Raw genomic sequence first — 20,159 nt, forward strand, 5'->3', positions numbered from 1 at the left:
GATACATTATCATATTATCTCGAAAGTGCTCTTGTTTGTGCTGAATGCAGATAGCCAACGCGCTTTGTTGTGTTGCGACCTGCATCATCTCGAAATTCGCTAAACCGTCAAAGTTCTGGATTCTTTGCTTCTGACCTCCAACCATGCATTCAACTATCGTCTACATCTACATCATCCGATTTATCCACTCTGACAAGAGAGCCAATGAGATCTATTGTCCGACCACCTCTAACGCGAATTCGCCTATAAGACGTGTCGCCGTATCCTAATGAGATACAAACAGCTTTGTGATCTCATTCCCCAGAACGCTGCTGCCTTGTCCCGAATGAGACTGATAGCTTAGAGTTCGGCGATTCGATAAACTATTACTTGGGTCCACTAGTCCACTAGTCTGGCTTGGTCGTTGATTGTTTTAAATGTGCCACTGGGGCTTATATGAATACAATGGTTCACTGGATTGAGTTTAAACGATTTGGCTGCCTTCCAGTAGCGCCAAATTTACCAGACTTGCAAAGCAAACGTCAGGTGAACCTTCCCAATATTTAGCCGCGTCAAATTCAGAAAACGCGTCTATCTTTCGCATCCTATCCAACCCCGCATTTGCGTTTTCGACCTCGTCACCAATTGCCTCCTCTGAATACCATTATGTTTTCGTCGGCTCCAACTCTGCCCGCTGCAAGGCCGGAAATCTCAAGACGCACTGTCTACGCGAAATATTCCGTGAGTTGTTCCGCGCGTTAAGTGCTCCAGCTTTGCCGAGTTCGCTTGTCTTGCTCTATCGTTGCCCGACTTCGTATCATCTACCAACTTAAACTCACCTATCCGTGTCAAAAATGTCAAAAAGGTGAGCTTAAGTTAGTGCAAGATCCTTCAAGCCGAATGGCATTAACGGGATCCCACCAACTTCTCCATGCCGTGAGGCAACAATTGCCAGCAGCACGAGTTCAATACCCGCATCAGACGAGCTAGTATTACGTCTTAAGTCGTTTGCAGCACACACTTGTTGTCTTGGCGTCGCGATTCTGCCGCTGCTGAATGCCACAAATGTTTCCAATTTCAATTTGTTCTTTGAAGAAGCTATACACAGTCTGGATTCATAAACATGACTTAGCACTGTTATGTTTTCGAAATATATTCGCACTTGGCATCGTAGCGCTCCATCGGCCCGTTTTCGTCAACACGATAGAGTGCTAATGTACCGTTACGAAGGCCCCTGCTTTTCATGCATGCGAATTATAGTCTGCTGCGCTGGTTCCTGAATGAGGTAGGGCACTCGCACGACTGCAAGCCAGTTAGTGGCTTCACAGAATGAGGGCGGATTAACTTTTACCCGTACATGGGATGCCTTATGCGCGGAGAAAAGTTTGCCGGCTTCTACGTCTATGCAGACAACGTTCCGCGCGGAAACGCATGTCACGCGGATGCAGGATATCTGGAGGGCCGAGAGTGTAATTTAGTGCCAGTTCTGCTGGACAGGCTGTTTGCGGGTCGAACAAGACTGCAGCCGCACGCCTCGTAGATCTGATTCGCCAGGTGTGCTTCGGCTATCGACAGTATCGCCGCATTGCCTCCGCATTGGTCGCGGAAGAATAAGCATATCAAACTTTGGTTGCGCATGCATGCGCACATTAATGTTCATATGGAGGAGAGTCGGCCGAAAACATTACCGGAAAGGGAGGCAGTCGGCCGCCGTTGGCAACCTAGAATATGGCCAGATGGTTCTCTTCGGTTTCTGCGCCTTCAGCCGCTCATTTTGGATAGCTGAGCATTCACAGTAAGTCGAGTGATTTGCCTTAAGAGTAGGACAGCCGGACAGCCGGACAGCCGGACAGTCGGACAGGTGTGTCAGGATTGTGGCGTATGTGGCGGTGCAGGTACGGATAGGCGCGAGTACCTGCGCAGCAACACGCAACAATGCGCCTTGTTCAGTCGTTTATACCAACCAAGCTATCACAATCCCCGGGCCACTGACTGCTAATTATGGGCAGCCCGGAACTCACTGGCAAGACAATGTCTACACACGGAACGGTCGAGGCGCATTGTTCATATATTACACCTTCCCACTCCCCTTGTTCACCATGCCTTGTCACTTTACTCGCCTCGGGACATCATGCAATCGTACGAGTTGCACTTCAGCACCTTTCCCGCCGCATCTGCCGTGCCGCATTGCACCCATCTGACCGAAGTCAGCACCCGCAAGCGTGTAGGCAAGGCCTGCGATGCTTGTCGGTATGTGCCTATATTGACAATCTGCCGTGGCCGCTAACAATTCACAGAATCAAAAAGACAAAATGTGACGGCAGCAAGCCGTGCTCTCGCTGCATCGCAGAAGATAAAATCTGCGTCTTCACGGACAGAAAACGCTCGACTGATAAGCTTTACGCCGGATCATACGTTGAGCTGCTTGAGAGCCGGATCAAAATGCTGCAGCAGGGTATCGAGCTGCTCGTTCAACGCATCAATCGGGGCGACAGTATCACCTCTCTCCTTGACGATCAGGGCAAGATCAGTATCAATAAGGTACTTGAAACGCTTTCAGTCAAATGTGCCGAGACCGATGCGATGTCTGGCTCGAAACGCGCGTCTTCGTCCCGCGCGATTGCTACTAGTGCTGCAATGATTGATGAAGATGACATTGAGAATACCGAGTCAACGGCTGATTACTCGACGAAACGCCGACGTGAATCTGAAGGTGAGCTTGCAACGCACTCTGAGCCGCAATCTAGCCCCTTGGAGGCCGAAGAATACTCGCTCGACAATGTTTCTGCATCCTTATTCGATCCTCCATATACATATCCTATATCGCTCAGCCAATCATACGCTGCCCTCTCTGACCTTCCGTCCCTGGTGTCATCGCCTGCCATTGAGCCATCGTTCTGCACATCACCAAGTCCAGAACTGACGCATCTGACGTCCCTCACATTTTCATTGGCGCCGTATAGTCTAGACTCACTGTTTCTGAGAGAAAAGACATCGGGCACTTCAAGCGATGTCTGGCCAACGTCTCGTGCGTTTGAAATCTAGTGTCACTTCAGATGGTCCAACAGGTTTTGGTATTTGAAAACGTAAAATCGAATTATTTGCGGTTGGTGTCTCTAAAATTGTCTTCATCCGGCGTTCCGGCGTTGATCTGCGGGGGCTATGTGGGGTAATAAGAGTCTGTCTGGTTAGTTATTGCTCCCCAGGAGTTCATCCGATCTGGATATAGGGAAACGTATCTAAAAGTAGTTACAACCTGCTGGTTTTAGACAATCTAATGTACACCGTATTTCAATCCGTACTCGATTTAAGCATTTGCTTAAGTTTGGGACCAATGCAGGCTCGCTGTGAAAATGTCTCTCATTATTCTACACGACGACTCAAGTTCTATGACAATAGTTACTATCAGCTCGCGACAATTTCGGCCTGATATTGTCTGCGATCCAGTCAACGGTAGCTTATGGTTTGCGTCTCTGCGCCCAGTTGGATTCCTACGTTGGGCAACGGTCCAATCTTCGCATTTCGCAATGCCCGCGTATTCTGTCCCCAGCACTATTCACGTTAGCAGCATCAGTTTCGTAATTGGTTTATATGCCGTACCGTACGCGTAAAGGTGTGCCAACAAGCGACGACACTGCCAATTCAAAATACAAAATCCAGTAAGCCAACTTCGGGGAAAGTGGGGCTCAATTAGTCGGCTGCTTTGGTTTAGAGTTTCTCTTTGGAAGGCAAACATTAATCGCCACTGTACTTGCTTCTGCCGCCAAATGGCAGCTCATTAGCTATTCCTTCAGCTCGCGCCGCGCCCATGTTCGAATGGTTGATACTACGTGTGGATATTAAAGGATAGTACCGTTTGCATTAAGGCACATAACCAGCGTGTTGAGCTTGCCTTTTTGACACTGTCATTCAAAGTTCGTACCTTAATGCAGACTGTATTTAATTTGAGTACTGAGAAACTGCTTTTTATTAACGCGAGGAAATGAAAGCCTATTCTGCGGGCATCTTTGCACATCAGCGCCTCCGGAACTAAAGTCACTCAAAACCCATGGTTGAGTTCGGCCTTCACCCTTGTGTTAGAAAATTACGTCCACAAAGCGGGGCGATCAAGGTGTTTACTAGCGGTCCAAAGACCGATTATGTCAGAACTTAAATCATTGGGACAGTGCGGTAGGTGTTATATGTCGGGACTATGGGACCCATGTAGCTGAGTGTGCTTTCTAGCAATGACTAATGAAGAGGAATCGTAATTGGGACGTCGACATTCATCCCTGACATGCTCGAGTCGAGCATGAGAAATGGTAGGTAGCGCCAGTATTCACATTCTCAACATCCCCGAAGCTGACACATGAAGACTGTGTCGAATATGCGGGCACGGGAGTCTGTGATTACAATCAGATCTGTTTATTAATTGTGACTACATCATCAAAAATCAACTAACCGGGCGTCTCATAACTCGTGACGGTCAGTCCTAACCAACTGGGTCAGGATTTGAATGCGGTCAACTTCCTGTTCAACTTCTGACCCGAAGTAGAGCTTACTGACCCGTACCCCGCAAATCAATTCCCAACGCCGCGATACTCGGGCCGACATCAATGCGTCCGCTGCTTAAATAGACTTGACTAGTCATCGAACGTCTGATCTGGCTTGTATGCTCTTCGCTATGTTTTCCGGATCAAGGTTTGCATTCCCGAAATTGCCTGCAAGTCGTCAGCTTCGCCGGTCCATTCACGTGTCAGGCCGTGTCAGTTTACCAGGAGACGACGTCTACATCGTTTCCGCCGCCAGGACTCCAGTGGGAAAGGTAATTCTCATGAAATTGTGCCGTAATTTGCAGTATTAACGTCGACAAGTTCAATGGCGCACTCAAGTCGCTGACCGCGCCGCAATTGGGCATCAGAGCCGTTACAGCGGCCGTCGAACGGGCCGGAGTAACCGACAAGAGCGACGTGAGCCAACTATATCTGGGCGAAGTTCTGCAGGCCGGCGTTGGGCAGTCTCCCGCACGTCAGGTCGTCATGGGAGCCGGATTCCCGGTGTCGACTGATGCAACCACGATTAACAAGGTCTGCGCGTCCGGCCTCAAGGCTGTCATGCTGGCCACTCAGAATATCCAGACCGGAATCGCAGATGTTATGGTTGCTGGAGGCATGGAAAGCATGAGCAATGTGCCGTACGTGCTTTGTACTGTGCGGTTCTGTGGAGGCGCTAATGAGCTTCCAGGTACTACTTGCCGCGGAACCACCTCTACGGCCACTTTCAAGCTGCGGACGGAATTGTAAAAGACGGGCTCTGGGACGTCTACGGAAATATCCAGTACGCTGCTTTTTCTTTGGTTCATGATGTGGATTTGCTGACGAAGGCAGTATGGGTAACTGTGCCGAGAATACGGCCAAAAACTATGGGCTCTCTCGGGAAGATCAAGATAATTACGCAATGGAGTCCTACCGTCGTGCCATCTATGCCCAAGAAAATGGACTATTTTCTGAAGAAATAGTTCCAATAGAAATCACAAGCCGAGGAAAGACGATTGTTGTCGCTGAGGACGAAGAGCCAAAGTCCGTCAACCTCGACAAATTACCAACGCTGAGACCTGTTTTCGACCAGAAGGGGACAGTCACTGCCGGTAATGCCAGTCCGATCAACGACGGCGCTTCCGCAGTTGTTTTAGCTTCCAAGTCCAAGTTCGAGAAGTCCAATTATAACCTTCCGTTGGCGCGGATAGTTTCATATGCCGATGCCGCGACCGATCCGATCGATTTCACCATTGCACCATCACTGTCAGTCCCGTTGGCGTTGAAAAGAGCTGGTCTCGAAATCAAGGATATCGCAAAGTATGAGCTCAACGAAGCTTTCGCCGCTGTCGCATTGGCAAACATGCAAATTATGGGATTAGACCCCGAGAAGGTCAACGTGAAGGGTGGCGCCGTCGCTCTTGGCCATCCAATCGGAAGCAGTGGTTCCAGAATTTTAGTGACGCTGATATATAGCTTAAAGCCCGGTGAATTCGGAGTTGCCGGAATTTGCAATGGAGGAGGAGCTTCGAGTGCTGTAGTGATTGAGAGACTGTAGCCGAGGACAAAACCGTGACTATCTAATTCGTTCTAATCTTCGGCAAGTATGCTTATGGTCAAAAATGAAAATGCGTGGTGGTCGCGATCATATTCTATCACAAGTCATATAAAGCTGATCAACTTCATCAGTCTTGAAACTCGAAATTACGCTTGCTTACTCGAAGGGGAAGTCACGCTATACAGTGGCGATATGGTACCGAGGTAGAATGACAACGTTGAGAACAGTATTCTATCATTTCGACGACTAGATACTGCCAAAACACAATGGACATAAAATGTAAACTTCAAACTACAACAGAGTAATCAAAAGTCGAATTGACTTGGCCGTTAAGCGACAAACCCATCGTTCCTCTCTGAGCATGTTTGGGTTGAACGGTTGGAAAACCGCGAGCAAATACGGATTATTTAATATGGCAAGTCGAGAATGCTAGCCGCGAGTTGGGACTGCAAACAACTCAGAGTAATATGGCAACAATATGTATCTCAAGGACCTCAAATTGACATGTTAGGCGACGACGAGAAATTTTGGCATGGGAATTAGTGTAAGAGCTAAGAAGGCTGTCAAGAAGGCCGCCACACCAGTACCCGAATGTGCAGTGTAGGCTAGGTTCATCCCGCAGCCGAGAACTGCGGGATAATACCATACTGGATGGGTTAGGGCCCGAAATTTGGAGATGCCCAGGCGTGTCGCCGACGTTTCTTACTCTTGTCTCCATCCGGCGGAGTTATACGGTTGCCGCTCGCAGTGTTGCGGAAGTGTCACTGTTCCAAACGCTCGATTTGCAGCACGGCCCATGATTGTCTCTTGTGGCAAACTGCTACTTAACTGATCATGCACTTGGCCGTGTTGCAATGGCTTCTGGTAGCCGCAAGCTGGCCTTCGACGAACTTGCTCTTGATCTTGTATGGAAAAGGCATTGACACTACAACAACCTGTAATCTTATTAGATAACTGTGCTTGCTATACGTGGAAAAAAAAAAGGTCTCATAATCCATCGCGCCTTTCGTGCTGCGGCTCATGGTGCAAACCCTAATCCTACGAGATGTAAGCGATGTTCCGCGCGCCAAGCGCCGGCCATAAACCCGGAGTAAAAGCGATCAGGGGTTGGACAAAAATCACATACGCGCGAATCTGAATTAGCGCAAGCGTGTCCACGCCTTCGACTAGCGAGAGCGCATCGGGGCGGCGCTGCGGGGAACTCGAGTTCTTTTCACTTCCCCGGTCGGCACGAGATGGTTGCCGTTATAAATCCACGCAGCGGGTGGTTCACGTTGTCTGGTAGACCGGTCTTCGGCTTCACTCCATCAGGTCTATTTTGCTTCGTCGACAGCATCAGTGGCCGCAACTGGAAATGGTCTTGCTTTCAGATATCGAGGATCCTTCTATTACGCACCGCAACCGGCTTCCGACTCGCCCGTACGCCATCCCGGACACTAGCATCCTCCTCAATGGCTCCTGGAAGTTCGTCTACGCGCCATCACCAACAGTACGTTGCGCCTGCTCCAGAGAGTCAAGTCGATGGGGAATGGAAAGACATCGCCGTTGCCGGCCACTGGCAATTGCAGGGCTGGGGGCGTCCGCAGTACACTAACATCATCTTCCCTTTCCCCGCCGATCCACCTTACGTCCCGTCTGAGAATCCGACAGGTGTCTACGAGAGGAGATCCATTGTTGCCAGCTCCTGGCCGAAAGGATCCGAGATCCGCATTCGATTCGATGGCATCGACAGCGCATACCATCTCATTTTGAATGCCAAGGAGATTGGCTTCAGCAAGGGCTTCAGCAAGGGCTCCAGGAATTCATCGGAATATGACGTCACTGACTTCGTCACCTTTAAGAGAGAGAACGTTCTAAGGGTGTACGTCTACCAGTGGTCTGATCGCTCGTATATTGAAGACCAGGATCAGTGGTGGTTGTCTGGTTAGATCTACTTCTCTACTTGCTTCTAAAATTCTGTTGTTAAGTGGGTAAGGTATCTTCCGTGACGTCACTCTGCTCGCTTTCAATCCCGCTGGCCATATCGAGGACTTCTATATTGTCAGCGAAGTAGCTGGCGACTCTGCCAAGGTCCACCTCACTGTTACCACTGCTCGTCTGCGATCTTCGGCTTTGATCAACATTGATGTTGGAGCCGCAGTTGCAGATGCACCTAAGGGGGCCAGGAGTGAGGTCATCCCGTCAGATCCGACCTGCACAATCACGATTCCAATACCAAACAAACGCGCGACTAGGACTGCCGAGACACCGTACCTACACAATGTCACGATCGATCTGTCTGATGGCAAAGACAAAATTACGCAGAAGATTGGTCTCCGCGAAGTCCATCTCATCAACGGCAATATCACTGTCAACGGAAGGGAGTTCAGTTTCGTGGCGTGAACCGACACGACCACCATCCCGTCTTTGGTCGTGCTGTTCCCTTGGATTTTGTCAGGAACGATCTCTTGCTTATGAAAACTCATAATATCAACGCTGTCCGATGCTCTCATTATCCTAATGATCCCCGATTCTATAGCTTGTGCGACGAACTTGGTTTGTGGGTCATAGATCAGACTGATTTAGAATGTCATGGCTTCTATGACGTTATATCCCGAGCTGAAAGCATCCCCGAGGGAATGGACTACGAGTAGCGCAAGGAACAAATTTACTTCCAACAATCCTGAGTGGGAGGGTGCATACACTAGACCGTGCCCGTCAGATGGTCTTGCGCGACCGCAATCACCCGTCCATCATCATCTGGTCCCTTGGAAATGAATCTTTCTACGGATGCAATCATGCCGCTATGTATCGCCTCGTCAAGGAGCTCGACCCAACTCGTCTTGTCCACTACGAGGGCGACACAGAGGCAAAGACCGCGGATATGTTCAGCGTGATGTACCCTTCGATCACATTCCTCAAGGACTTTGCCGCTAAATATGGCGACAACTTCGAGATACCACTTATCCTTTGCGAGTATGCTCACGCTATGGGTAACGGTCCTGGGTCACTGAAGGAGTATCTCAATGTTTTCCGTGATCATCGAATCCTGCAGGGCGGATTCATCTGGGAATGGGCGAACCATGGTATAAGAACAGTTAACGGCGATGGAAGCGAGTTTTATGGTTATGGTGGTGACTTCGATGAGTACCTACACGACGGCACATTTGTCATGGACGGCCTCTGTTTCTCAGATCACTCTCCTGCTCCTGGTTTGATTGAGGTGAAGAAAGCATACGAGCCGGTTCTCGTTGCTTTGAAGGACGGAAGGCTTGAGATGTTTATGACTTCGTCGGTGTCGAGCATTTAGACGCTACTTGGCGTGTCTCCATGTACACTTCTGATGTGTAAGTCATTTGTCCATAACTTGCTTACATGCTCAATGTTGACAAGGTGCAGCAAGTCGGAAGAGTATGTTATTGACTCTGGCTTACTAGAACTTCCAATCGTCCCTGCGGGTAGCGCAGTCTCAGTGCCACTTCTAGTATTCAGATCTGTCGAAGGAGTTGGTGAGGTTTGGTTGACGGTCACGTTCTCGCTGAAGGAGGCTACGAGCTGGTCAGAGTCTGGCTGCGAGATTGCATGGGCACAGCTGCTGATTGCCAATACTCCTTCGACCGCAGCCATAGCCTCTCAGCCATTCCTCTCTACCGCTTCGATCAGGGAGACGCCTGGGCTTCTCACGGTCACTGGTCCGTCACTCACATTCCATTTGATAAGCGAACCGCCAGAGTCTCTTGTTGGACATTTGATGGCACCGACCTTCTCACTCCACAGAGCAATCTCCTCACATTCTGGAGAGCGCCAATCGACAATGACAACCCCAGTTGACAAGCCTCACTGGCAACGCTACGGCCTCGACCATCTCGTTAACCATGTGCGCAGCGTCAAATTCAGTACGACTGACGGCAACCTCGCCATCTCGACGATAAGCCACATTGCATTGCAATCCTTGGACGGAAGCTCATATCAGAAGTGACTTGCACTCTCGCGGCGCCGAATGTCTTAAAGATCAAGACTAAGCTGACGCCGAAATCACATGCTCCGAATATGCTTCCAAAAGACCTTCGGCACATTGGATGGGAGTTTTCTATAGCGAAAGACGTCGCGGCTGAAGGCAATGGAATTGTCTCTTGGTTTGGCAAGGGTCCAGGTGAGTCATATCCCGACAAATGCGATGCTGCACGGGTTGGAATATTCGAGAAGGCGATTAAAGAGTTGGATACCATGTATGACGTTCCACAGGAGAATGACAATCGTATGGGTACGCGGTGGGGTATATTCGTTCGTCGGCAAGTCGAGGTCTTGCCATTAATGCGACGAATGAGTTCAGCTTCAAGATCTCGAATAAAATCGCCGGTCTCGATGTTGCCAGACATCCATACGAAATCGTGTCTTCTGAGGATTATGTGTTGAGAGTGGATCATGCGCAACATGGTGTCGGTACGCAGGCATGTGGACCCGGCGTTTTGGAGCCGTACAGGTTGCGGATGTCTGACAGTGGTTGGGAATTTGAAGTTGAGCTAGCTGCTGTCGAGGTGTGAGGGCTGGGGTACATTATGGACATTTTGGAAGCAGTGTCTTAAGTGGATATATGGTTGGTCGTTTCATTGCGATGCTGCTCATCTTTTGTCCAATATCATGCATGCAGGATATGCACAGGGCCTCTATTAAACTTTATCCTAACCTGTAATTGTCTGCAGATATTAAAGCGGAAGATTGAAGCTCATTCTGAAGGCGGCTCAGAACAGTAGAGAGGGGACAGTAAGTACTTCACGGTTACCCTTCACATGACCTGTTATACAATTCCAAGACGATATTTAATGGCGTTTGATGTATATAAATAAACAATGGATTACAAAAGGTCTCATATTTACGACATGGTACATTGCGAAATTGTCAATCGGTATCAAAGAAATGTCAATTGGAACTGACCGGATCAACTCTGAAAAAGCCATGGTCTTCGCAATATCTACTTCTCCTGTGCTCTAATCCCGTACGTGTCAATATTTGTCCTTCTTACAGTATCGGTATATATCCAGACGTGCCTCAATTCAGTAACGTCCTGTCGAGTTCTTCGCCGGCGATAGTGTGTCTAAATCGTATGACTTAGGAGTTAGGAAGCAGTGCCTTGCGTCGTAGAGTTTAGTGCAAACGTTAATTGTGAGTCACCTTTCCTAATCCTACCGCAATTCTTAAAAGAAGCCTTTTAATAAAAGTCCCACCCATTTTGACGGTGATCGTCGATCCACTAAGGGTTCCTGTACAATACTTACTGAAGGCTACCATAGATTACATATCGGGACACTGTCGTCATCCTAATTGCAAGAGGTCTGGAATATAATTTTGAGGCCATTACAACCCTCTTAAGAAGAAAGTTCTCCGCTAATTTTGAAGGTGAGGCATTCAGTATTTTAGATTTTAGTGCATTGTGTGATTATCCTGAAGTTATGGATGCTTAAGTGTCAGATCCTCGAAAAGGCACTGGAATCGAGATTAGATTGTGGGCGAGAGACATTTGTGCGGCTCAGGCACATTTACAGGTTATCTCCTCTTTAGTTCTCAAATTAGTCAATATTAAGGTTCACAAAGCTCGGGAACTTCGATACACATACAGTATCTCTGGATAGGTGTTGATAAGGAATTGTACTATCGTATTGCATTAGCCTGTCCGCTTTTAGTTTAGGTCTTCGAGACAAATTTCATAGATATCAGAAAGCTCCGTGAGCTTATAAACGACATTTGAGTCCTGGCAGAAATGGGAACCTAAGGCAACCTTACAGTGTCCTCCGTTCCAACCGACAGCCGAAATCTACTCTCGCCAAAACTCTTCTCCTCCCGCAAACGAATTATCGACCAAAGCAACAATGTCCGGTAAGCAGATACTCGTCCTCGGGAGCGGGATGGTTGCGCGTCCCTGTGTTGAGTATCTCATTCGCGACACCGAAAATAATGTCACTGTCGGTTAGTGCTTGTTGTGCCTCCGTTGTATCAGTCTGACTCATTCCGCACCCGTAGCCTGCCGAACTCTGTCGGCCGCTCAGGCCCTGGTGTCTGGATTAGCTCGTACGCGGGCCATATCTCTTGACGTTTCTTCGTTCGCAGATCTTGACCGACAAGTCGCGGCCCACGACCTCGTTATCTCGCTTGTACCATACATCTACCATGCAGCAGTGATCAAGTCAGCTATCAAAGGCAAGACCAATGTGGTGACCACCAGCTACGTTTCGCCGGCAATGCGAGAGTTAGATGGTGCAGTGAAGGAAGCAGGCATCGTTGTCCTGAACGAAGTGGGATTGGATCCTGGTATCGATCACTTGTATGCCATCAAGACCATCGACGAGATACATGCGAAATGTGGAATGGTACGTGCATGTGGGATCTTCAACGTCGCATCAGGATTGTCTGACCCTGACGAACGGTATTGCAGGTTAAGCAGTTCTACTCTTACTGTGGAGGTTTGCCGGCACCTGAATGCGCCAACAATCCACTCGGATTCAAGTTTTCCTGGTCTCCACGCGGCGCCCTGCTTGCCCAGCGCAATTCTGCGTCCTACCTCTCTGAAGGCAAGCAGGTGGACATCTCTGCTCAAGACCTCATGTCTGCGTCCAAGCCATACTTTGTTAACGACAGGTATTCTTTCGTGGCATATCCTAATCGTAATTCCGTGCCTTTCCGCGAATTCTACAATATCCCAGAAGCAGAAACTGTCATTAGGGGGTCGCTGAGATACGAGGGAAACCCCGAATTTATCCAGGCTTTGGTGGATCTTGGCTGGCTCGACGCGGAGGAAAAGCACTGGCTAAATGCGGAATTGACGTGGGCCCAAATCCAGCAGAAGGCAATTGGCGCTGAAGATTCGACTACGGGGTATATTGCTCGATCATAATTTATCTATTGTCCGTCTCTAACATCCCGCACGCTCAGGACGCTCATCTCACGCATCAAAGAGATCTGCAAGTTTTCTAGCGAGGCCGAGTGCGACCGCATAGTCTCGGGCTTAGAATGGATGGGTCTACTCTCCTCTGAGCGAGCCACAGTGCGAGGTGGAAACCTCTTGGATACATTGTGTGGTCAGCTGGAAAATCTCCTGAATTATCAGCCAGGCGAGCGGGACCTCGTCATGCTACAGCATAAGTTTGTAGTGGAGTGGAGGGATGGCAAAACGGTATGTTTATCCTCAATTCGGTTGGCCCAGACTCATTTTGCGGAACAGGATACTCTCACGTCTACGCTCGAGTTGTTGGGCGATCCAAAAGGATATTCTGCGATGGCATTTTCAGTCGGGATCACTTGCGGTATCGCGAGTCAACTGCTACTCGACGGTTGCTCCGCTCTCAGTACTCCGGGTGTCCTTGCGCCTTACACGAAGGAGATGTGTGATCCTATCCGCGAGATTGTGGAACGCGAAGGAATCAAGTTGGTCGAAAACGTTTTGTAAACATGTTCGGAAGGAGCATGGAGACTAGTGCATATAGCAGCCCATTGGAATGCTGCAGATTTCAGATGCTCATTAGAAAATACACTCTCTAGTTCAATCCCGTGTACTGGTCATCCCACTCACGGTAATGCGTAGGCACGTTTGCACCGTTAGCTGCATAGTTTGCGCACCAGCACGGGCTAATCTAGGCTCTTCGATAAAGAATCCAATGCCTTGTGAGTTCCTGAATGTCCACTGTGCCAATACTGGCGAGTTTTGCATTTATATCACAAGAGCGACAAAGCTAGTTACAGCATGTAAGATTGTTCACTGATCTACCCTGCCCATGTCTATGTTTCCTCGTAGCCTTCCAACTCCTCTCACACCGATGACCATGTGTGCTGTATGCAGTCAGACCGATAACTGATTCTTACGCAGAGCTGCCAGGGCTTGGCGTTGATTGCCCAGTTCATCGAAATTGTTAGGATCTAACCATAGCTCAAATGCTGTTTTCACAGCTGGCCATTCGCAGTCGATCACGGAAAACCACGCCGTGTTCCGATTCCTGCCCTTGACAATCATATGCTGACGGAACAAGCCTTCAAAAGTATAGCCCAGTCTTAGTGCTGCACGCTTGGATGGTTCATTGAGATTGTTGCACTTCCATTCACATCTTCGGTAGCCCAGCTCGTCAAAGACCAACCGCGTGAGGAGATAAAAGCATTCGGTGGCACCCCTGGTCCGCTGTAAAAGCTTTGAGAACATGACATGACCGATTTCAATTACGCGATTGGTAGTGTCAATGCGCATCAGACTAAGGTAGCCTATGGGCTTACCGGACACTTGATCGAGTACGGCGAAGAAGAGCGGATCGTTGGACTCCGCACATTGCGTAATGTAACTTTGAAACGCTTGCCGAGTAGTGAATGGACCGACAGGCATAAAGTCCCATAGAGAGACACGTTCATGCTCGCTGCCACCAACAACGTCGTATAAGTCGTCCGCATGTTCAGGTAGGAGAGGTTGAAGCGTGATAAAATGTCCATGAATGATCTTGCGTTGGGGGCGAGCTACCGGGGCATTCGATAGCTCCGGTTCAATTGATTGTCGTTTAGGGTACGAGGCTGCCATCATGTTGACAATATTTATACGTGCAAAATCGAACGTGGGTTGTAGACGGGAGGTCAATATGTGACTTCGAATGTACAAATAAGGCGTCATTCATGAGTCACTTCAAGTGACTCATGTCAGTGGTACGTCAGGAATTTTAAATCACATTTTCATTTGGAAAATAGAGCAAAAATTTTCAGATCTTCCCATCCATCAAGGACTACAGTGTGAATATAGCAAAGTACGTTTCGCAGCACGCCGATCTCCCGAGCTACGAAAACGGCGCGGGGGAGTTGGTTCAATTCTAGTAAGCCGGGCGGGACGTAGTGAAGGTCGGGTTACAAACTAAGGTGGTCCCCCCGTGGACAGGATGGCGCAAGTCCCGAATGCCAGGATGTCAAGATCGTGTTGTCAAATGTGCGGAGGTATCTCTCATTCGCTTTAGTCGAGCGCCATTCTCTCAAAATCGACTTTTCCAAAATGCGTAGATAGTCACGCATCCGCAGGAGTAGTTAAAACCACGTAATCAAGACATCGGCATCATAAATCTCGCTGATATGTTGACGGTCATCCTCGAAATACAATGTGTGCTGCCACACGACTCTAGCGTTTCGAGCTGGAAGGTTTTTGCGGGATCAGAGTACCCTACCTAGCCCTATCAGTTCCAGTTTATCGCAACAGCCCGTTGCCCATATTGGACACCAAAGCCTAATGAGCTGGTGAAAGCCCGAACCCCCCAACGCGATTCTCAGTTGAATTGAGTCGGCAATTGGAATGCGTAGGATAACGATACAGTCTCCTCGAAGGAATACGTAAATATAACCTGCATACATGTTTCTTTCTTATCTTTTTCCCGGTTTCCCATCTGGATTACTGCTCTAAACGTTGCTCGTTGCTCTAAACGTTGCCTGCTATCCTTGAAGCGGGTGCAGCAGGAACATCGGTAACTCTATTCCTTGGGACCTTGAGAGTTGCACAGGAAACGTATGGATACTGGGTGCATTCTGTAACTATGCCTCTTGAAGAATCCAATCTGCTTATAATTTCATTCGTGTGCACTTCTATTTCGTCTATAGGCAGAAACCCCTACTTCCTAACTCTTGAAGATTGATGGATATGTCTACTGCTCTGCTCCAGTAGCCTGTAATATATTCTCATAGGTGGTACAAACACCATATAGCATATGCATCAGGTACTTTACTGCTTGAACGACGAAGTCTGGCGAAGACGTAGCGCACGCGTCTTCCACCATTATACAGTCATACCCAAGGAAGCTCGCATCCTGCAATGTGGAAAAGACACAACGGTCGATATTCACTCCAGCAAAGAGCAGCGTGGTGATCCCTTTCTTCCGAAGAACAGAATCAAGTTCGCTGTCCCAAAAGCCGCTCAATCGATGCTTGTAAATAGTCAGATCCTCGTTGCCCACCGTCAACTGGTCTAGGGTCTGCGATCCCCAATCGCCCTTGACTAAAATCCGGCCCCTACCATTCGACGACATATCACCATAACCCGGTGGCTTGCTGCCGTAAGCTGTGCCCCTTTCCATCACGCCGTGCGGAATATTAGCGCAGTCAGGTCTGATGCCCCAATTCAGCCAAATGACAGGCACTTCGAGTCTTCTAAGCAGGTTCGTCAAACGTTCCACCACGGGAACAGCTCCTAATAAAGGACCTGCGTCAATTCCCTTGGCCGGAAACCATCCTTCTGGATGTAGAAAGTCGTTTTGCATATCAACCACAATTAGCGCCGACCGCGACAAGTCAAATTCCACGGCCTTTGGACTAGCGGCCGCCCGAACAATTCGTGGAACAATTGTCGGCCTGAGAAAACTAATCGCTTCCTCTTCAGTTGCAGACATCTTATAGCTTGTACAAAGACTTGCTTTTAGAAATTTATTACGTATGTATGCTGGATAAAGACGATGGTGCCGGTTGTATGAGCCTACTAGTTCCTCCGGGTTGTATTGATGCGTTCTCACTCCATTTTCCGTCTCGAGGGATAGGGTTGGTCATGTTCGTTCGCGGCTGTCTGCCGTCCAAAGCTTAGCATTGCGATTCCCGCCAATAAACCCTAACATTGGTGATAAGGAAACAACTGGTTTGGACTTTAACATTTACCAATTTACTGCATCCACTTAAGCCACATTCGGCGGACTTTCTGATATTCCAGTTATTAGTAATTTAGTATTGATTGCTCATCATGGTCTCATGAATTTTTGTAGAACCATTAAATTCGACTCATTAAGTACACATAATGCTAGTAATTCATGGAGCTTGGTGCGGCTCAGACAACAGGCTCGATGTCAAGCTCGTGTCCACACTTCCCAGCAACATAAGTGGGTAGGAAATGAGCCGCTAAGGGTATAAGTCAGAGCGTGCACCTCTTTCTGCGGTCCTGCCAACTGTTGCTTTGTGCTTGCTTTGTGCTTGCGGTGGAATTGCGCTGAATATCCACGCTTCTCTTTCGACATAACCCGGCTATTTCATCCGGCCAATCATACGCCGAAATGAACCGACGTACTGTCACGAACGTCGTTCGCGTCGACCGGCGACGTGAGGTTAAGGACATGGTCTACGCCAACTTGTTCAAGAAAAGCGCATCTTTTTGTGCCTATAACGATAAATTTCTCGATTTGATCGGGCCTGACGCGAAACTAACACTAATTGAAGAGCGCGATTACCAGTTTGCTCATGAAGCTGGCGTCTACGTGAGGGCGACCAACTCAATCTACTTCACAGCGAATTTCCAGACTTGCGACCCGATCGAGCTCAATGCCGTGAACTGTCACACATATGAGGTTGAAAACTTGGATTACCCTGAAGTCGTGCAGGCCAATGGGGCTTGCCAATACAGAGGTGGGGTCCTCTATTGCTCGCAAGGCGACAGATCGACTCCGTCGGCGCTTGTTCTTGTTGATCCTGTAACGAAGAAGTCCGAGACTCTAATTAACAATTTCCATGGTCGCGAATTCTCTTCGGTCAATGACGTTGTTATCCACCACGAAACAGGCGATATATGGTTCACCGACCCAACTTATGGCTACCAACAGGCCTTTCGACCGTATCCACTGTTGCCACCGCAAGTCTACCGATTCAATCCAGAGACGTCAGAATGCTGGACTGTAGCAGATGGATTCGTCATGTGCAACGGTCTCTGCTTCAGTCCAGATTACAAACTGATGTATATCACTGACACCGGGGCGATGATGGCTCATGCTGGACCGGGTGACGGTCGACAACTTTCGTTCAATCCGCGAAATCCAAGTACGATTTATGTATACGATGTTGTTGAAAAGCGTGCGCTCGCGAACCGCCGTGTCTTCGCTTTCTGTGATACCGGCGTTCCGGATGGTATTAAATGCGATGCCGAGGGAAATGTATACTCTGGCTGCGGAGACGGTGTTCATGTGTGGGACCCGAATGGGGTTTTAATCGGTAAGATAATTATTGGAGGCGTGGCGGCGAATTTCTGCTTTGCCAAGGGCGGAATGTGGATTTTTGCCGAGAAGCAGTTGTATTTCGCGCAGCTGAAGACCAAAGGTGCGTTAGTGGAAGTTGAGTGCGAGTAGACGTGCGGTTGGCGGTGTACATATTTCATAATTGATTTTGTTTTGTTAAATACCAGTTCGGGGTTAACTCGTACTATCACGCAGTGCCTTTGTGTGACTTTAGCTATGGCTAACCCGGGCAGTTTTCCTCCTGATGGAATAACTGGCGGCATGCTTTGTCACAAGTATACACCATTTCTCACGCAGTTTCCTCCACCAACACCTAGCATTACTGACATAGTTCTACTACTTTGCAGGATAGCGAGGAAGCATATATGCCATCGCCTATAACACGATAATCCTCAAAAAGGCAGTTGTAGTCCGTTCAATATTGCGGGACTGATGCCGGGGGGTTCGCGATCCATGTAGCCGAACGAAGAGAACGCGTACGCCAGGCACTCCATTGGCGGACCATACCGCGGCCCACATGCAGACGAGGAAAGTGTATCTGACATTTACGGTTGTGACTGGTACTACGATTACGCCCGCTGCGCGGAATATAGACATGCAGGTAATCAGTCGGCGGGGTCAAACGCGCACGTTGAGGAATAACTATATATGCAATAAGGAATCCGCGGTACTAGTGTAATTGACGATCGCTGACATAGCTGGTCGTCAAGTTCGATACAAAGGCGACCGCGTAATCGGAACTGTCATATACTGCACCGTCGTACCGGAATATCTCAAGCTCTGGACAAGGGTAGGATAGAAGTACGCCTGCGGCCTGCGTGGAACAGCCAGTAATAATTGAGTATCCGAGGGTAAAAGCCATATGCGGCAAGATAGTAAGGCAACATTGAGGACCATGAGGTGGCCATTGTCAGAGTTGTCCGCGCGTCAGCGGCTGAATTGATTCTATCCATGTAGGAAAGGAAGTACATGAGGAATATTGTCGGAAGCGGGAGCAAGTGGATCTTTCGACCGGGCTTTTTATTGGCAACATAATCAGTAAATGGAAGATCAGAATTAACCGCTGATTATTTTCTCGAGCTGGAGGTCTTCAGTTTGGCGTCGCTGATAGTGCCCTCGATGCTTGTTGGCTCTGCGAGCTCCGACACCTCACTTTTCTTGAAAAAGCGGCATTATCGCGCCAGTCGATAATTTGGATCAAAATACGGAGTGCTAACAAGCTATATATCTCGGCCAGAGAAACCATCGTTGCAAACCTCCGCCGACTCCACACTTTGCAGGTCGTGTCTCGGCACATCGACCGAGTGGTACTAGAATCTGTCCGGGGGAATGCCGAGTGGAGCCATATTGTCTATTCTGGAGGGACATCAAATGGGCAAGTAAGGTGATCACTGACAGGATTGGGGGGGTTCAGACTGACGTACTCTATTTCGAGTCATTCGTAGCCCAAAATGGAGGGCTCAGGCGCACGCGATGGATGTCTCGGACATGGCAACCTTATCCGAAAAGTGTGGGGGGAAGCCTGCGTCGGTCTTGCCCCCCACACATTTCTTCAGAGTGCCGGGTTTGAGTACTGATCCGCAAGGAATCTACAGTCAAACCTCGTTAAGCCGATGTAATCTGGGCATCAATTTTTGATCGTAATTCCAAGATACTAAACTTGTTTAAGAAGGCAATCGTTATAACGAACTGATTTTCACCAGTTTTTAGAATTACCTCACCAGGTTTTATCGCTATATCGATCGGGGATCGAGTATCGTTATATATAGCGAAGTTTGACTATATGTAAGGTTCTGGTAACCCGCCGGCGAATTCAAGAAAGATTTTGGAGATACACAATACTATCGTCATGGAGGAATCGTGCCTTGCCTTGATTCCTAGACGATAATATGAGATATAGAGATTATAGAAGCGGTGGTTTTCATCCAGCCTCCGTCGGAGATGGCTCTTTAAGAGAGAGAGATATCGAGTGGTTCGCAAACTCTGCAGAGGTTTCGGACAGATATGATGATCCTGAGGATCCTCCAGCATCTCTAGGAAGTGCAATATTCCAACAGTGCATGTGATCACATTTTGTTCGTTCTCGACCATTTTACGTCGCAGGTCCCAACGGTTTGCATATCAATTTGCATGCCAGTC

General features: G+C 48.6%; 7 protein-coding genes across 7 annotated transcripts; 5 read left to right on the top strand and 2 right to left on the bottom strand.

The window, feature by feature from the left end:
* The first annotated feature begins 1,765 nt into the window (after nucleotides 1-1,765).
* POJ06DRAFT_56144 (uncharacterized protein) lies at nucleotides 1,766-3,178 on the top strand. The gene is made up of 2 exons (XM_056191214.1): nucleotides 1,766-2,229; nucleotides 2,277-3,178. The coding sequence occupies exons 1-2, from the start codon at nucleotides 2,111-2,113 to the stop codon at nucleotides 3,022-3,024; spliced, it is 867 nt and encodes a 288-aa protein (XP_056046254.1). The 5' UTR covers nucleotides 1,766-2,110; the 3' UTR covers nucleotides 3,025-3,178.
* Nucleotides 3,179-4,339: 1,161 nt separating this feature from the next.
* Nucleotides 4,340-6,280, top strand: POJ06DRAFT_56166 (Thiolase, N-terminal domain-containing protein). Its single transcript, XM_056191215.1, has 4 exons — nucleotides 4,340-4,783; nucleotides 4,833-5,152; nucleotides 5,203-5,295; nucleotides 5,346-6,280. The coding sequence occupies exons 1-4, from the start codon at nucleotides 4,631-4,633 to the stop codon at nucleotides 6,049-6,051; spliced, it is 1,272 nt and encodes a 423-aa protein (XP_056046255.1). The 5' UTR covers nucleotides 4,340-4,630; the 3' UTR covers nucleotides 6,052-6,280.
* An 883-nt stretch (nucleotides 6,281-7,163) lies between these two features.
* On the top strand, nucleotides 7,164-10,574 carry POJ06DRAFT_294154 (glycosyl hydrolases family 2, TIM barrel domain-containing protein; the record flags this gene model as incomplete). Its single annotated transcript, XM_056190459.1, has 9 exons — nucleotides 7,164-7,540; nucleotides 7,563-7,974; nucleotides 8,027-8,400; nucleotides 8,421-8,680; nucleotides 8,719-9,309; nucleotides 9,424-9,715; nucleotides 9,751-9,856; nucleotides 10,004-10,332; nucleotides 10,359-10,574. Exons 1-9 carry the CDS (start codon nucleotides 7,406-7,408, stop codon nucleotides 10,572-10,574), a joined length of 2,715 nt encoding a protein of 904 aa, XP_056046256.1. The 5' UTR covers nucleotides 7,164-7,405.
* Nucleotides 10,575-11,897: 1,323 nt separating this feature from the next.
* Nucleotides 11,898-13,471, top strand: POJ06DRAFT_192551 (Saccharopine dehydrogenase; the record flags this gene model as incomplete). The annotated part of the gene is made up of 5 exons (XM_056184882.1): nucleotides 11,898-11,994; nucleotides 12,049-12,395; nucleotides 12,461-12,900; nucleotides 12,958-13,198; nucleotides 13,247-13,471. 5 exons carry the CDS (start codon nucleotides 11,898-11,900, stop codon nucleotides 13,469-13,471), a joined length of 1,350 nt encoding a protein of 449 aa, XP_056046257.1.
* A 195-nt stretch (nucleotides 13,472-13,666) lies between these two features.
* On the bottom strand, nucleotides 13,667-14,933 carry POJ06DRAFT_56188 (acyl-CoA N-acyltransferase). The gene has a single exon (XM_056191216.1). The coding sequence runs from the start codon at nucleotides 14,669-14,671 to the stop codon at nucleotides 13,862-13,864; it is 810 nt and encodes a 269-aa protein (XP_056046258.1). The 5' UTR covers nucleotides 14,672-14,933; the 3' UTR covers nucleotides 13,667-13,861.
* A 603-nt stretch (nucleotides 14,934-15,536) lies between these two features.
* POJ06DRAFT_56322 (Isochorismatase-like protein) lies at nucleotides 15,537-16,521 on the bottom strand. Its single transcript, XM_056191217.1, has one exon. It carries the CDS (start codon nucleotides 16,419-16,421, stop codon nucleotides 15,681-15,683), a length of 741 nt encoding a protein of 246 aa, XP_056046259.1. The 5' UTR covers nucleotides 16,422-16,521; the 3' UTR covers nucleotides 15,537-15,680.
* Nucleotides 16,522-16,819: 298 nt separating this feature from the next.
* POJ06DRAFT_245697 (uncharacterized protein) lies at nucleotides 16,820-18,204 on the top strand. Its single transcript, XM_056186691.1, has one exon. The coding sequence runs from the start codon at nucleotides 17,070-17,072 to the stop codon at nucleotides 18,129-18,131; it is 1,062 nt and encodes a 353-aa protein (XP_056046260.1). The 5' UTR covers nucleotides 16,820-17,069; the 3' UTR covers nucleotides 18,132-18,204.
* Nucleotides 18,205-20,159: the final 1,955 nt, after the last annotated feature.

This window comes from Lipomyces tetrasporus (assembly GCF_029532465.1).
Source record: "Lipomyces tetrasporus strain NRRL Y-64009 chromosome Unknown POJ06scaffold_2, whole genome shotgun sequence".
Classification (NCBI taxonomy): Eukaryota; Fungi; Ascomycota; class Lipomycetes; order Lipomycetales; family Lipomycetaceae; genus Lipomyces; species Lipomyces tetrasporus.